We start from the raw sequence: 17,667 nt of genomic DNA, 5'->3' as shown, positions 1-17,667 counted from the left end.
ATCTATGTGAATGCTATGTAACTGTGTGTGTGTACGATATAACATATGCATATATTTTTATTGCAGTTACTTAAGACATCATATCCAGCTTATAATTTATTAAAGAGAGCGTAGAAATTGAATAAGAGTTAATTAAATACAAGTGTAAAATGTAAGTAAAAGATAAATAAAATAGAGACGAATTACTATATCTTATATATATATAATGTTTATTAATATTATATAAAGTTAGTATTATATAAAGTATAATTATTAATATTAAGTTTTCCATTGTAATTTTTACTAATTATTAGATATATATGATAATAATGATTAATATTTGTGAAAGTATGCATATTACACGCAATATCTGTGGATAAAACGATAATTACATTTTTTTCATTATATATATATATACATATATATATATATATATATATAATTTTATCTGTGGATAAAACGATAATTACATTTTTTTCATTATATATATATATATATATATATATATATATATATATGTAATTGCATATTTGTGGCAACGTGTGACTGAGCCAGCAAGGCTTTTGCTTGCCATATGAAGAGTCGCAAGTTCAAACTTGACCCGCCTGCCAACACTGCACTGTAAAGGTGGAAGCACATAAAATTGCAGGAGCGCATAACCATAAGCATAAGAAAATTGATTGGTTCATTTTCTTATCCATATATTTGTGGACCAATCAATTTCCTTATGCTTATAGTTATGCACCTATGCAATTTTATGTGCTTCCACCTTAAGCTGTAGTCGCAGTTTTCGCCGAAAGTCAAGTGCTTGAAGATCGAGTGCCCAATTAAGAAAAATTCGAAAGAAAAATGCCAAAGAAGATCAAAACTATCACATGTAAGTAATTAGTTATATTATAATTGCATATTTAATTTAAAATGAATTAAAAATTGGTTAATAGGCATTAAAAAACTTTTATTAGGTAAGAAACTCAACGAAATCATTTTCATAAAAATCTCATTTTATCTAAACACTTTTAATTTATTGTCAAATAAGAACATATCGATTATAGAAAATATTTCTGCTTCAAAATTTTTAATTTTTTGATTTATATTATGCATTGTAAAATATGTATATGTTTAAAATAAAATTAAATATTAAACAAATTCTGACACTGATTTTTTTTTAAAATGTAAAAAGAAGCATATATTACAATGATGTGTAAAATACAATGCACTGTCTATACTGTATACATTATACATATATGTAATGAGATTTTGCTGTATTTTGTATACTTTATCAGAAATCACTACATAGAATCACATATTCAAATCAATATCAGAAACTGAAATGACTAGCATATAAAGATGAACGATATGAAGTTGTAGCTAGATAAAAATTAGAGCAATGCTAAATATTTACTAATAAAATAAATTGGATTATTTGCATGCACATATATTGCAATTTTTTATGAAAATAAAACACAATTTATAGATACATTTCAACCTTAGTTTTCTGCATTTTCCCCGCTATAATATTTAACGACATTATAGTAGTAAATGGTTGTCGCATAAAATTTGCATTTGAATACAGTCTCGTATGTTGTAACATGAAAAAGTGGAGAAATATTGTGAGTTTGATATCATGATAATTATATAGCTGGCGAGTGCAGAGGGGAAACTAGACGAACAATAGTCATTAGAAAGTCATGATATATGGCTATAGACATTCTAAGATTGATCGGAATCTCGTGAAATCGGTTTACAGTATTATTGATAGGAGGGCCACATTTATTGAAAAGGGACAAAATGTTCTATATACTTCACATGTGACAATATATACAGTTTTTTAATCCTGGTATTATAATTATGATTCAATATTTTTTCTACTTATGGAATTTTTTACGTGGAATCTCTTATTTATTTAATTCTATTTTAGATTATTATATGTTATATTTTGTACATCAATCTGTGCATTAAAAATCATATTAAGGATTTGAAATTAATTATATACTGCATTAATTATAAAAATAAATCATAATATTCTGTAATGGTAATTTAAATTGCAAATTTTTGCTAATCTTTTTTTTATAATATTACTATATAAAAAATATTTAGAATAATATAATATTATATATAATTATTTTTATTTAATTATATTATAATTTTAATTATATATTAAGTAAACTATTTTTTTTCTCAATGTATATGTATATCAACGTTTTACTTGTTATAATCGAGAATGTAATTAAAAACTTATAAGATGCAGGTTCTTGAATTTACACTAAAAATTCTTATGATTGTGGGATGCTGGCCGCCAAATTCTTGGACATCATTGTATAAACGCACTGTGTATAATGCATATACAGTTTTTATAACATTTTTGTTGCTTACTTTTATGTTACCTCAACTCATGGATATTATCTTAAACGTTGATAATACTGACGATTTTGCGGATACTTTTTACATCATGCTTGCCATGATTATGTCTCTTTGTAAAATGACCGGTCTTTTGATGAATCGCAAAAATATTAGGACATTAACTAATATTCTTATACAGAAACCGTTTATCCCACTGGAAGCTGATGAAATAGAAATTCGACACAAATTCGATAAAGTGATACAGTAAGTACTAAAAAATCATTTTTGCAAATATACATAAAATGCCAAAAAAGTTCTCAACAATAATTAAATTACAAATCCAAAAACACAATAACATAAAAGAAAATATTCGCAACAAAACACTTAGTTATTTTGTAGAACCAAGACTTTGTGGTACACAATCCTGGTCGAGACGACATGTGCGTACACCGCGCTGACGTCATTATTCACGGATTTTCGAAAAGGCAATCTAACATTTAGGGAATGGACTCCGTATAACTATTCCGAAGTGGTATTCTACGTGATATACGCTCGTCAATTAATAAGTACGATGTTCGGATCTGTAGTGAACGTAGCTTGCGACACTCTGATCTGCGGTCTATTGTTGCACGTGTGTTGTCAAATCGAGATACTCGAGTGCCGGCTGAAAAAGATCTCACTCGGTCGAAATAATCTGCGAGAATGTGTACATCAGCACGACAGTATATTTAAGTTAGTTTTTTTAAATACAATCTTACAAATTATAAAATAAGAGGAAAAATATTGTAAAGAATATGATTTACGTTCATTTAAATGAATAAGTACTGCGTACGATTGTGTTGAATGTGTCATTAATTTAATTATTTTCGTATCTCCAAAATAAAATCTTAGGTAAATATTTTCAAAGTTAAACATGTTTCTCTCAAGATATTTTTCTGTTGTAGGTTTGCATTTATGGTAAACGAAAAATTCCAGATAATTATTGGCATTCAATTTATAGTGAGTACGCTAGTGGTTTGCTCTAACTTATATCAATTGGCGAAGATAACGTTGAGCGCGCAATCTTTTCCAATGATATTATATACATGTTCCATGTTGGCGCAGATTCTTATCTATTGCTGGTATGGAAACGAAGTTAAGCTAAAGGTACGACGCATATTCCTGAAAGCTTAAATGTTATATATAACATAAGATATTTACAAAAATGTTAGATGAAAAATACTTTTAATTTTATATTTAACAAAGTCAAATATGTGTAATTGAAATTAAAAGAGAAGTTTAATCTTATCTACAGAAATTGCATGTAATATTTTAATTTAATTTATTTTATTTATTACGTGTCACATTTTGTTTATATAGAGCAGTGAACTATCCGCTAACATTTTTAAAATGGAATGGCTGACACTAGATCAAAGTGGAAAAGAGGGTTTATTGGTTATTATGAATCGTTCTCTAGTACCTATTGAATTTTCTTGCGCGTATATCCTCACGATGAATCTCGACTCTTTCGTAAGCGTTAGTATCTCAAATCATTGTCACGTAAAAAATGCAACCATAGTTTTTAGAAAAGTTAATAAAAAATATGGATATAAAATATTTTTGATGCATATTTTTTTTTTAAATTATACTATGTTAAATTATTGTTTTACTTATAAAAATCAATTTTTTTACAATATTTTAATTATTATTATGACAGTCATAATTAGAATATTAGTCAATATTTTATGAAAGAGAGAAAGAAAAAAGGAAAATCAATTGGAAAATAAGATTGAAAATGTTCATATTTTTGTGTTGCAGTTACTTAAGACATCATATTCTGCCTATAACATATTACAGCAGATGGGAACAACATAATTTAAACGGAAAATAGTATAGAGATTAGCCATAATGTTTTCCAATTCAATTGCGTATAATTGTTAATTAATATTAATTATTTAAATTTTATCTGTTACCACATAACATTATAGCATACAAATAAATAATAATTGATTAATATATTTTCTTTCTTCTTTTACTAGATATAATTTGCGATCTTTAATTAATAAGAGTATTAATAAGAGTTTTCTATGAATATTTTAACATTGTGATAATGAAACAAAAAAAAGATTTACCTAAATAAGAAGGGAGAGGTCAATATTTTCACAATATTTGTTTCTGAAATAATTAACACACCACATAATACTAAATTAATTGTGTATATAAAAATTTTTGCGCAATATGATACTTTGCTAGCACTGAAATAGTGACTGGATATGTATCTCTTGATACGCATTCTTAATACATTAGAGATTCACTCCACCTATATATGTATATTTAATGGATCTTGAAATTACTTGTATTCTATCAGAATTCCGAGTAAATCGATATCAGGGGAAGGACTATAATAATCGAACATATGAGGCAGAACTGGTGACAGCAATAAAATTCCGACATTAATAAAATAATAAAATTCTAAATAAGTATATATCACTTGCATCAAGATTTCATGGCGATTGTAATACCTAGTCTATCGAGGCTTTAGTTGTCCATAAGCTTCTCCTGCATTATTTCCCTTCTTACGGTTCAATATAACGTTGCATTTGTCATTTTATGCTATGTAAAGTCCGCAAAAGAAAGGAAACATATAGCATATTACTTATAAAAGTATAATATTACTGATCAAAATATTTTGCAAGGGTTCAGTACTATTATAATTACACGTCTATAAGAATGAAGTTAGACAGACAATTGAGTAAAGAAAGTTGCGTTGCATGGTTATAGACATTGTAAGATTCTTTTCGGAATTTCGTAAAATTGTTTTAAAAAAATATCAGTGTGCAAGATCAACAAGATTACTTGATATTTTTCATACGTATAAAATATTTGCATGCAAAAGTGATTTTAATTTGTTAGAATTAAAAAAAGCAATTATTAGAAGTACAATACAATATAAAATATATATATATTTAAAGTTTGTGTACAAAGTGTGCAATATTTTTATGTAACATTAAAAACTGCATTTTTAAATGTGACTTTTTAAAGCAATGAATTTATGTAGACTTATAAGATTTTAATTTTATATATATTATTTTTTCTCTTATAGAATTTTTAAAATAAATTTTTAATAATTTTATATTGCACAGTTGTAGAGAAGTACAATACAATATAAAATATTATAGACATTTAAATTAATACAAGAGGAATCGAGTAAGAAATTTTAAGAAATGCGAGTCATGCAAGTTTCATTGAAAATTCTCACGGTGGCGGGATGTTGGCCACCAGTTTCCTGGACCTCGTTATGTAAACAAACAATATACAACACATACACAATTTTCGTAAGTTTACTACTGTTCACCTTTATGTTGCCGCAACTCATGGATATCATCTTGAATGTCGATAATCCTAATGATTTCACGAATACTCTTTATGTAATGCTGGCTCTGATGATCGCTTGCTGTAAGATGCTCAATCTGGTTATGAATCGCAAAAACATCGAAATATTAATCGAGAAATTAATTGAGAAACCATTTAGGCCATTGGAATCGGATGAGATTGAAATCCGACAAAAATTTGACAACATTATACAGTAAGCAATTGAAATATTTGCGTGTTGCTATTATGTTACAGTTTTATTAAGAAATCTATACATTTTAATTTTTTATTGTATTCCATGACTACATCAATATCATAATATATTCAATATTATATATTTGGAATTGACAAGCATAGCCAAAAAATACGAAATATTTTTAATATAATATAAATATAAGAAAACGTAAGAGTAAATAAAATGTTTCTCCTTTATGTTATCTGAATACAAAAAGCATATTTCCTTTATCTTTAATTAAAGGAAGAAAACATTAAATAAAATCATCTCGAATTATTCCAGTCCCCATAGTCATTTTGCAGGACTAATACTATATGCTACGCTATTATGATCGAGGTAACATGCGGGTACATGACTTTAACATCCTTATTCACGGACTTCCGGAGAGGAGAGTTAGCATACAGGGAATGGATACCATATGAGTATTCATCTGGCATAATGTATTATATTATTTACTTCCGTCAATTAATAAGCTTGACAGCTGCATCCGTCGTAAACGTTGCCTGCGATTGTCTGATCTGCGGATTGCTGTTGCATATTTATTGTCAGATCGAGATCTTGGAGTGTCGATTGAAGAAATGCTTGCGTGATGGAGGAAATTTGGGTGAATGTGTATATCAACACGACCGTATCTATGAGTCAGTTTTTCTATAATATATTTCATGCGCACAACTTAAATATTCTTTTAGTTGATCTAAAATCTAAAATATATAATATTAAAAAATATTTTAATTATTTTATAGCTTTTTTCAAATTATTACATTGTTCAACATTTAATAAGCATGTTTAAAAAAAGGATGCTGAATTAAAATTGATTAAGACTGTTATGAAATTAAGATATGAATTACATGATAATTGATAAATTTCTAAAATAATAATTAACTCGTTATAATATTTTTTTAAAGTTAAATTGCATGCTTTGATTTATTATATACTTAGTTTTGAGATATTATATATATTATATATATCTCAATTATATATTAAATATTAATTATATATTATATATTAAAACAGGATTATCTAATTTAATCGATTATTATTTTTATCGTATAAAGTTTGTAGTAATAATTTAAACATTTTTTAACTAATAATATTTTTCTTTTATAGATTTGCATATATGGTAAATGAAAAGTTCAGGACTATAATTGCTGTTCAGTTCTCAATAAGCATGCTGGTGATGTGCTCCAATTTATACCAATTGGCGAAGAGCACCTTAAGTGCGGAATATGTTCCAATGATAGCGTACACAATCTGTATGACTATACAAATTTTTATTTATTGTTGGTACGGGAATGAAATAAAACTAAAGGTATTGATTAAGTGCATAATCACGTAAGCATTGAACATATTTTATCAAGGTATTTATGTGTGCGATAACAAAATTCTAGAAGATAAATATATAAAACTGATTTCTAAAATGTTTTACATATAATATTATTATAGTACATATAATATTATACGTAATAATGAAGCATTATTATTCCATAATAAAAAATATATATCATACTATCCCGATTTATGTTTATTTAACAACTTCCAGAGCAATCAATTAACCGATGAGATTTTCGGAATGGACTGGATAAATCTCGACAAGAAAGTGAAAGAGAACCTTATAATGATTATGAATCGTTCTCTGAGGCCAATTGAATTTTCTAGCGCATATATTTTTACAGTGAATTTAGACTCTTTTGTAAAGGTCAGCAATAAATTAACTTTTATGACTGTGATAAATTTTATTCGATAGCATTATTTAAGAATTGGCATCTTTTCCAGTTGCTCAAGACATCGTATTCGGCATATAGTATACTTCAACAAATGTAAAAAAAATAATATCCTTAAAGATAGACAGATAGATAAATAGAAAGAGAGAGAGAGAGAGAGAAAAGAGAGAGAACGTAGTGTCAAAAAATATTAACCAACAAGGATAAAAACCTGTAATGATGGAGTTAAAATTTCTTATGCAATTGCATATCTTATATACGTAAATAAAAAAGTATTATTAGTCTGTATATATTTTGTATTACATCTTTTATCTATATTTTTTATCAAACTGTTGTCTTCGAGTGCTTAAAAATTCAAGTATGATGACTGTGATTAAACATACGTTGACTACAAGTGTGGTTAAATTTTATTTATATTCAATAAGATATTAAAGGGAGGGGGAGTGTAACGTATTATAAAAATATATTTCCTGAAATAATTGAAAATTAGGCTAACTTGTGAATAAAATAGAATAATCTGTGCAAATATAAACAAATATCAGAAAGTACAATAATTTTCATCATGCAAATTATTCCTAAAATGTAAGTTCATTTTTCTAAAACTATTATTAGTTATGCATTATATAGCATATTTCTATTTGTACTTAAAATTTTTCTCAATAAATATAAATGTGGAAATGTGGATATAGAATAGATTGCGACACTTGCTGCAATATAAAAAAATACTGGGCAAATATCAGTAATAGTGAAATAAAATAATTTTTAACAGATGCGACAAATCTTACCTTCATCAAGATTGCATGGAGAAATAATCGACGGTCTATAAACCAAACAGGAATATGTCTATCTTCCATTATCTTCTGTATTCATCTCACTATATTTCTTTTTTTTCGCATTGAGAACAGTAGCATTATATATCATTATCATATAAAATTTACATTCAATAAAAATTTCCACTGACGATTCAATCTGAAATAAAAATATTCCATCAATAAATGTAATATTACTAATTTCTACATTACGATAATTACATAACAGTCAAATAGAAAATATGAACGGAAAAATATCATCTATAGACAGTGTCTATAGAAATCCTAAGGTGGTCAGTCTTGTAGAAAATACTAATCGTTATTCATCGCGAGATTAAAATTTGTTTGCATTATTTTCTACAAAATTTTTCTAAATTTATATGTGCATGATTTGCAATCATTGATAATAAATTCTCGTTCTGTTTCTTAGCTTTTTAAATGATATATATCATTTATATGTGAATCGAAAAAAATCGGCTTCTATAGAATATAATTTTACAGAAAGATTTTTTTTCCTTTGTACCTAGAATTGGTAATAATTACTTTAGACAAATGTTAATTCCCAATGATTCTAATGTTTCAAAGAAACTTGATGCTATTCGGTACGATAAAACCGAAGATAGAACTAAAACAGATTTATTGAAGTTAACGCTTGCATTTTTGACAATCGCTGGATGCTGGCGACCAGTATCATGGATATCTTTGTACAAGTATAGACTCTACAACATTTATACGACAATTTTGATTCTTCTATTATATACGTTTGCAATTTCCCAATTCATGGATATTGTTCTAAACGTCGACAATCCCGAGGAATTCACTAGCGTTCTATACATAATGATGACTGTATGTGTGGCATCCTTTAAAATATCCAGTATGATAATGAACCGTAAGAATGTAGCGGACATTATTAATACTCTTTCTGACAAACCGTTTAAACCGATGATAACCGGTGAAATAAAAATTCGCCAAAATTTTGACAAAATGATACGGTAAACATTATTTAATTACACTTCTTTATATATAAGTATTAAAATATAAGTATAAGTATTAAATATAAGTATAAGTATTAAATATAAGTATTAAATATAAGTATAAGTATATAAGTATTAAAATATAAGTATTAAAACGTATTTTATAATATAACTAATATAGTGATAATCAAAAGAAATTGTCGGAAAAAGTAACAATGTGTCAGTGAACTGTGTTAATTGAATCCTCGAAATAAATGTCGACGCTCTTGGATCAAACGAAAAGAGAATGATCGGATTAAAAATTTTCTAACAGATTTCAAAATTTATTTTATAGAAACAACACGTTATATTGCTTCGTTCTGGTCGGGTCGACATGCGTATGTATAGCTCTGACTTCCCTGTTCACAAACTTCAGAAGAGGGAATCTAACGTACAAGGCATGGTTACCGTTCAATTATTCGTCCCCCGTGTTATTCTACCTCACGTACGCTCATCAATTGACAAGCATGGCAACGTGCGCCTTGGTCAACCTCGCCTGTGACTGCTTCATCTGCGGGCTCCTGCTGCACGTTTGCTGCCAGATCGAGATATTGGAACACCGATTGAACAACAAGTCACATACTCGGGAAACCTTGCGCGACTGCGTACGTCACCACGACCTTATATTTGAGTCAGTTTCGTATAAGCGGTTTGATCTTTATAAATATGATTTTTATGAAAGGCAAAGATCATGCTCATTCACATTGGGAGCTATTCTAATTTATAATCCTTTAAAATTATACAAACTATTACGCTTCCAACATTATTTTTAATATAATTTTATAATGTACATTATTTTCTGCAATTAATATATTAATTTTTAGAATTAACTTCCTTGAAATAAAATTATTCATTATTAATATATTAAGGAAATCACATAAACTACCGTAAATAGAAAATATTTAACACATTGGATAAATGTATTTTTCGAACAAAAAAGTAAAAATTATTTCGATATTATAGAATATACGGAAAAATTTCTCATAATATATTGCAAAATACAGCTTATTTATTGAATTGCAGCTTCGCCTCCACGGTAAATGAAAGATTCGCGAAAATAATCGCTATTCAATTTATAACGAGCACATTAGTAGTATGCTCCAATTTGTATCAACTGGCCCAGACAACACTAAGCGCAGAATATCTTCCATTAGTATTATATACAGTCTGCATGCTGATAGAAATTTTCATATATTGTTGGTTTGGAAATGAAGTCAAGTTAAAGGTATATATATATATATATATATATATATATATATATATATATATATATAAAATTAACATTTTACGAGAGAATAATTCAATAATTTTTTGAAGAGTTTTAATTAATTACGACAATATAGTACGCAAGTATTGCCTTACCATTTTCTTATATTTTCAGAGTCTCCAATTGACTGATCGTATTTTTGAAATGAATTGGCCAAAACTGAACAATAGCTTCAAGAAAACTTTTCTAATGATTATGAATCGAGCAACGATACCCATCGAATTTACTAGCGCCTATCTTTTTTCCATGAACCTCGAATCTTTCGTAGGAGTTAGTGTTGATTTATAATCTTTACAGCCAATTTAAATGATGAAATAAAATCATGTTATTTTTCTTCTTTTCTCTTAATAATTTAATTAAATATAAAAAGATTTTAAGTCAATATATTGCATTATCATTGAGAAAATTGAGTGTTCGATTTTGTTTATCAAAATTTCGACTATCAAAAATGTTTTTTTAAAAAGAAAAATAATTTTAAATATACTTACTTATTGCAGTTACTTAGGACATCGTATTCTGCATACACGTTGTTGCAACGGCTATAAAATCAACGCAGAGAAAATTACGTTTATGTACGCAATATATGCTAAATATATAAATAATACTTTATGTGTATCAATAACTGATAAATTAAAATTAGTGATAATGTACTTGAAAAAAATAGTTTGTTACGAAAAAATGTACATAATTACAAGTAATATAATAACACAATATTACATTTTTCAAATATTTCACATATTAGTAAGAAAATATTACATGTTATAAGAAGGATCGTGTATGGTAGAACAGACTACCAGATCATTACTTTGATTAGTTCCAAATATTATTTATATGCGATATACGTCATATTGTATAAACATAAATTATAAATTGAATTTATATTGCGTTTTCCTTATACTCAATTAAAAATACATAAAGATTTCTAGAAGAAAAAAGTCAGATAATATCAGATTGAAGTAAAGTAAAGTCACAGCGACAGTAATGAATAAAATATTTTGTAATGAATTTGCGCGTACGACGTATCAAAATTTCATACGTTTGAATCCTCATTCTTGAATTCTGTTTACAGCCTATATCATAATATATACATACAAGATTGGGTGGATACAAGATTCTACAAAGTTGTTAATTCGAAGAAAACATCGCTCCACAAGTTATTATAATAATAATAGCATTTATCAAAAAAAAAATTCAGGGTTGTACGGGCTATAGATACTCCGGAGTTCTCAAGTCAATTCAACAATGACAATTTTCCATAATTGATATCTCAAAGAAATATTAGATATCGAGGAGCATACAAAACTTTACATCGTTTCACGTGTTGTAGTTGACCACGACTATGCGTATTCAGATTAAAGTTGATAGTGTACTTTTTGGCCAGGAAAACTTTCATTTATTGTGAGACTATTTAAGGACTTTAAAAATGAGCGTGATGGAATTTACACTGACGATTCTCGCAATCGCTGGATGCTGGCGACCATTCTCGTGGACATCATTGATTAAACATGCAGCTATAACGCTTACACATTATTGATAATAAGCTTCTTATACAGCTTTACATTCACGCAATTTATGGATCTTATTCTAAATGTTGACAATCCTGACGATTTCACCAGCACTCTATACACGATGTTGACTATGTGTGTTTCGTGTTATAAGATATTCAGTATGTGGATGAATCACGAAAATGTCGAAACATTAATTCAAGCTCTTACGATGGGTTTATTTAAACCAATGGTACCTGCCGAAATCGAAATTCAACGAAAATTTGACAAAATGATACAGTAAGCATACAAACACATGTTATTTGATCTTTAATATGCTAAAAACTAATGATATTCTATAGATGTAATAATAATAATGTTAATTATAATTTTGAACATGAAATGTACAGTATTTTAAACTTGCCACAAATCATTTTTTTGAAATATTCCTTGATAGATTCAAAATGCGTTCTGAATATAATAAAACTTTGTCAGGTTATTGGATACTTTTTGTATCTACGAGATCAAATTATTTATATTTTGTGTACATATTATGTGCTTGAAATATAAAACTTTTATACTGTAGTGACAGCTCCGTTCTTACATATCGTAAAAATTTATCGTGCTAGCAAGAAACAGAGAAAAGTGAACAAAACTAGATTATATTCCTTGTTATTTCCAGAAACTATGCAATGTGCTATACTATCATGATCATAATATCGTGCGCAGGTAACATCTTGATATCATTATTGACAAATTTTAAAGAGAGGAAATTAACATTTAGAGAATGGGTACCGTACGATTATTCGTCGTATGTGATATTTTGTCTCACATACACTCATCAATACTTAGGCATCATCGCCTCATGTTTCGTTAATATTTCTTGTGACAGTCTTATTATCGGTCTATTACATTTGTGCTGTCAGATAACCATCTTAAAATATCGCTTAAAAAATATCACAAATGATCGCATTTTACGCGATTGTGTACGTCACCATCATCATATAATTGAGTTAGTCCTCGTAAGAATTTTATAAAACTTATATAATAATGAGATATTTTAATAATTAATTCTATATTCCACAATATATTTTAAAATATATGTTTTCGTTTGTTTAAAGTACTTTTTGTTAATTTCTAATAGTTGTTGTATAAAATTTCTGTTATATTCATAATATAAATCATATAATTTTCATAATTTATTATGTCTGCAATTTCAGACCCTTTATCTTAACTTCTTCATTTTTGATTTTCAAAATTAAATGTGATAATCGTTTTTGTCTTTTTATCTTCCGGTTACAATTAATTGTAAAAAAATTTTGTCTGCAGATACGCACACGCGACTAACGCGAGATTTAGCAAAATAATTGCATTTCAATTTTTAGTCAGTACATTCGTAGTGTGTTCAAGTTTATACCAAATAACCAAAATGGCATTAAGCGCATATCAAATTTCATTAATTACATATGTGCTTTGCATACTTGCACAAATTTTTATTTACTGCTGGTTTGGAAATAAACTCAAGTTGACGGTACGTATATTCAATATTACTAAACGCGTTATACATAATTAAATTTTTATTAAATACAACTTAGAATTAAAAGATCTCACAGATATATGTATATTAAAAGTTAATTAAATAAATTTATAGAGCCTTCAATCGATAGTATCTTCGAAATCGAATGGATAACATTAGATAATAAAATCAAAAAAAGCCTCTTGATAATTATGAATCGCGCAATAATACCTATTGAATTTATAAGTGCGTATCTTCTTAATGTGAATCTAGACTCTTTTGTTGGGGTTAGTATTAAATAGAGGATAATACTATCTAACTATCGTGCATCTAACTTTTCTAACTATTAAATTTTTTTTATTTTTTTCTGTTGTATTTTCACTAGTGCTTTTTCTGAGAAATAGAAAAAAAGGAAGATAGAAAATGAAGGAAGATTTATAGCTTATGTTAAATAAAATTAAAAATGCCATATTAGATAATTTTGTATCAATATATTATCATGAGCAATATTTATCATGATCAAAAATCATAAATTGCTTTATATATTTAAATATGAATTTTGATTGTGAATTTTTATAAAGATTTTATGTGTGAATTTTGATATACTTATGATTATTTTTGCAGTTGCTCAAAACATCGTACTCTGCTTATAATTTATTAATACAAATACAAGAACAATAGTATAAACTGCAAATTGCTTTTAGTAATAATTTATATATAATTTGTTAAACCTATTAATAATATATGTACAGATATGCACATAGATATTGTTTTAATAAACATTTTAAAAAATATGATCGAACTTCTCTATATTACAATCAAATATAACAGTGTTTGACACTAAGTATTTGGGTATTAAGAATTATGCCCATTTATTTTTCATTTGATGCACAAAAGTATATCAAAATATAAAATACTCAAATATAAAGCACTCACATTTTTTTTTCAATATATTTTATCTTTTTATTTTTTTAAATACAGAATGATTAGAAGACAAATGTAAAAGAATCATTATTGATATTATTAAGTCCTTCACTTTTTTTCTTTATCATTTTTTATAATAGTACATCATAAGAGAAATATAATCTGTTTATATTATAGTATGAATTGTTTTATATAATACATTTTACTTTTGCCCGTTTTATATACGTATTTCTTACATGATTTTTTTCCTTCCTTTATTTTGCGTAAGAACGGACGGTGACCGTCGAGATAGAGATAATAATAAATGAAATATTTCGTTATCACTATATCATGAAACAATATATGTTATAGAGGTAATTCGTATCTCGTGTTTTATTGATTAAGTATTTTCCTTTGGAAACTTCTTCTTTTTTCTTTACTGTATTATAATTTCGTTTTTTTTTTATATAAATGTCATATGAAAATAATACATAAATCTTACATATAAAATAGTTCATTCAGCTAATTGATGTCAACTATCTTAGAGACAATTACTGTATTATGAAAGGTAGATATGTAGATACTAAATATGTAGGGGAGAAAATATCATTGACAAGAGAATTGCCGTTACAGTTAGAGAATAACATCATAAGTCTATAGACTAGAGAGAACATCATAAGTCTATAGACAATCCTAAGTGCCCTCTCTTTTGAGATTAAGTTGACCTCACTTTCCGTGCGATAGAAATTCTGTCAGCTTAAAAAAATTTATCTTAAATAATAAATATATTGCTTAAAAATTACCAGAATTACACTGATACTATCAAAATTTATAATACATGTTTCTCAATTTAATACGATTGTGTATATCTCTTAATTAAATTAAAATTGAAAATGAAAGTTCTGAAATTGACATGTACAATTGTTATGATTGCTGGATGTTTTCGACCGCTATCGTGGACATCATTGTTTAAACGAACAGTTTACAATATCTACAGATTATACGTAATTAGTATGCTATCTTTTTTTGTAATATGTCAATTTATGGACATTGTTTTGAACGTTGATAATACTGATGATTTTATTGATACTTTGAATATGATGTTAACATCATCTGCTGCATGTTATAAAATATTTATCATATGGTTTAACTATGAGAGAATTTCAACTTTAATTAATTATCTTACTAAAGAACCGTTCAAGCCATTGGATCCATGTGAAATGGAAATACGACTGCGATATGATAGGATGATACGGTAAATATATTTTAATTAAGGAATAATATTTAATTTCTTATTTAATATATTTCTATATTTAAGATTATTTTGTTTTAATTGTAGTTGTCTTTAAAAATATTTATGATTATAGCTCAATTTTTACAAGATTTATCTTATTAATTAAAATCTGAGACATATGAAAGAAATTACAAATAGATATTTTAAAAAGTATATGTAAATGACAAGTATATAAATGATATCTCCTCTAGTTTAGAATAAAATGAAAGTTTAATTAGCAAATCACAAAATTTCTATTAAAAATAATACTGATATAACAATCTTTTCAACTTTCTAGAAATAATACATTACGTTATACACTCTTGATTGAAACGACATGCTTGTTCATCGCTTTAACATCATTGTTCACTGACTTTAGACATAGAAGATTAACATATAGGGAATGGGTACCGTATGATTATTCATCTTTCTTGATATTTTGTTTTACATACGCTCAGCAAATGTCAAGTACTATACACACCGCTACCGTAAATGTCGCTTGTGATACTCTCATATGTGGTTTCTTAATGCATGTGTGTTGCCAGATCGCAATCTTAGAACATCGTCTGAAGAAACTTACCAGAAGTCAAATTACTCTGGACTATTGCGTACGCCATCACGATTGGATTTATACGTTAGTTATTACATTAAAATCCGGAAAATTATGTATTAATTAGCGTTCTTATTATTTATGCATTATTGAATAATATTATGATCAAAGTTACGTTTTTTATCATACCTACATATTTTTTATGCTATAATTATGAAAGTAAAGATATAGAAATTGTATATAATATCAAAACATATCGACTTCTATCGTTATCATTTATTATCTATAATTTTACTAACGCTTTATTAATGCGCTAATTTTTCTCTTAATCTGTTTGACATTTTATAATTTTATTCATAATTCGGAAAATTGCAACAAATGATAAAATTTATCTATAAATTTAATTATAGTACAAATTTTAATAGCTTAATAAGGATAACACATTTTATAAATAAAAATGGATTACAGGTTTGCGCGATTGGTGAATACAAGGTTTACACATATAATTGGATTTCAGTTTACGATGAGCATGATGGTAATTTGTTCTAATTTGTATCAACTGACCAAGTCGCCTTTGGACGCAGACCATATTCCATTAGTTATGTACACATCCTGCATGTTAACGCAGATATTTATCTATTGCTGGTTTGGAAACAAACTCAAAGTAGAGGTATATCTAGTAAAATAAAGATTGCTAGAGATATATAAAGATATATACAAAATATTTTATATATTTTTGTCTAGAGTATCCAAATCGCGGATAAAATTTTCCAAATAAATTGGTTAATCTTGGATAATAATGTTAAAAAGAGCCTCTTGATAATGATGCAACGTTCGACAATACCCATTGAAATTTGTACTGCATATATTATTACTTTGAATTTGGAATCTTTTGTGGGGGTTAGTATAGAAAATTCATCTTAATGTATGGCCTTATTGATTAATAAAGCTCTACTGTTCATTTCTCATTTATTTAAATAATAAAGAAAACTGTTTTAGTAAATTTAATTTAAATATAAAATAAATAAATTTTGTAAATGTATTTATATAAATAAATTACTATTGACTTATTTATAAATATAAACGTATTTATAATAATTCTATATATTCTATATATTTATAAATATAAACGTATTTATAATAATTCTATATATATAATTTTTATCATTTTAGTTGCTTAAAACATCGTATTCCGCTTGTAACTTATTGATACAGACATAAGAAGA

At 26.8% G+C, this 17,667-nt stretch overlaps 3 protein-coding genes and 1 pseudogene across 4 annotated transcripts; all 4 read left to right on the top strand.

Annotated features, from left to right (window-relative positions):
• Positions 1–2,221: 2,221 nt before the first annotated feature.
• LOC145960839 (odorant receptor Or1-like) lies at positions 2,222–11,260 on the top strand. The gene is made up of 9 exons (XM_083080536.1): positions 2,222–2,583; positions 2,719–3,051; positions 3,264–3,465; positions 3,679–3,834; positions 4,117–4,169; positions 9,744–10,079; positions 10,472–10,673; positions 10,830–10,985; positions 11,213–11,260. The coding sequence occupies exons 1-9, from the start codon at positions 2,222–2,224 to the stop codon at positions 11,258–11,260; spliced, it is 1,848 nt and encodes a 615-aa protein (XP_082936662.1).
• Positions 5,456–7,960, top strand: LOC145961051 (odorant receptor Or1-like). 2 transcript variants are annotated; one of them, XM_083080881.1, is made up of 5 exons: positions 5,456–5,884; positions 6,208–6,543; positions 7,013–7,214; positions 7,446–7,601; positions 7,679–7,960. In XM_083080881.1, exons 1-5 carry the CDS (start codon positions 5,523–5,525, stop codon positions 7,724–7,726), a joined length of 1,104 nt encoding a protein of 367 aa, XP_082937007.1. In that variant the 5' UTR covers positions 5,456–5,522; the 3' UTR covers positions 7,727–7,960. The 2 variants fall into 2 exon arrangements, with proteins under 2 accessions (XP_082937007.1, XP_082937008.1); XM_083080882.1 differs by lacking the exon at positions 7,679–7,960 and having other exon boundaries at positions 7,013–7,263; positions 7,446–7,559.
• Positions 11,261–12,138: 878 nt separating the features above from the next.
• Positions 12,139–14,396, top strand: LOC145960838 (4-vinylanisole receptor-like; annotated as a pseudogene).
• Positions 14,397–15,278: 882 nt separating this feature from the next.
• LOC145960836 (odorant receptor Or1-like) lies at positions 15,279–17,662 on the top strand. The gene is made up of 5 exons (XM_083080535.1): positions 15,279–15,873; positions 16,190–16,525; positions 16,910–17,111; positions 17,186–17,341; positions 17,615–17,662. Exons 1-5 carry the CDS (start codon positions 15,512–15,514, stop codon positions 17,660–17,662), a joined length of 1,104 nt encoding a protein of 367 aa, XP_082936661.1. The 5' UTR covers positions 15,279–15,511.
• Positions 17,663–17,667: the final 5 nt, after the last annotated feature.

This window comes from Camponotus vicinus, unplaced genomic scaffold (genome assembly GCF_025532165.1).
Source record: "Camponotus vicinus isolate PSW18456_S1 unplaced genomic scaffold, iyCamVici1.0 SCAF_10, whole genome shotgun sequence".
Classification (NCBI taxonomy): domain Eukaryota; kingdom Metazoa; phylum Arthropoda; class Insecta; order Hymenoptera; family Formicidae; genus Camponotus; species Camponotus vicinus.
This window is presented reverse-complemented; position numbering and strand designations above follow the sequence as displayed.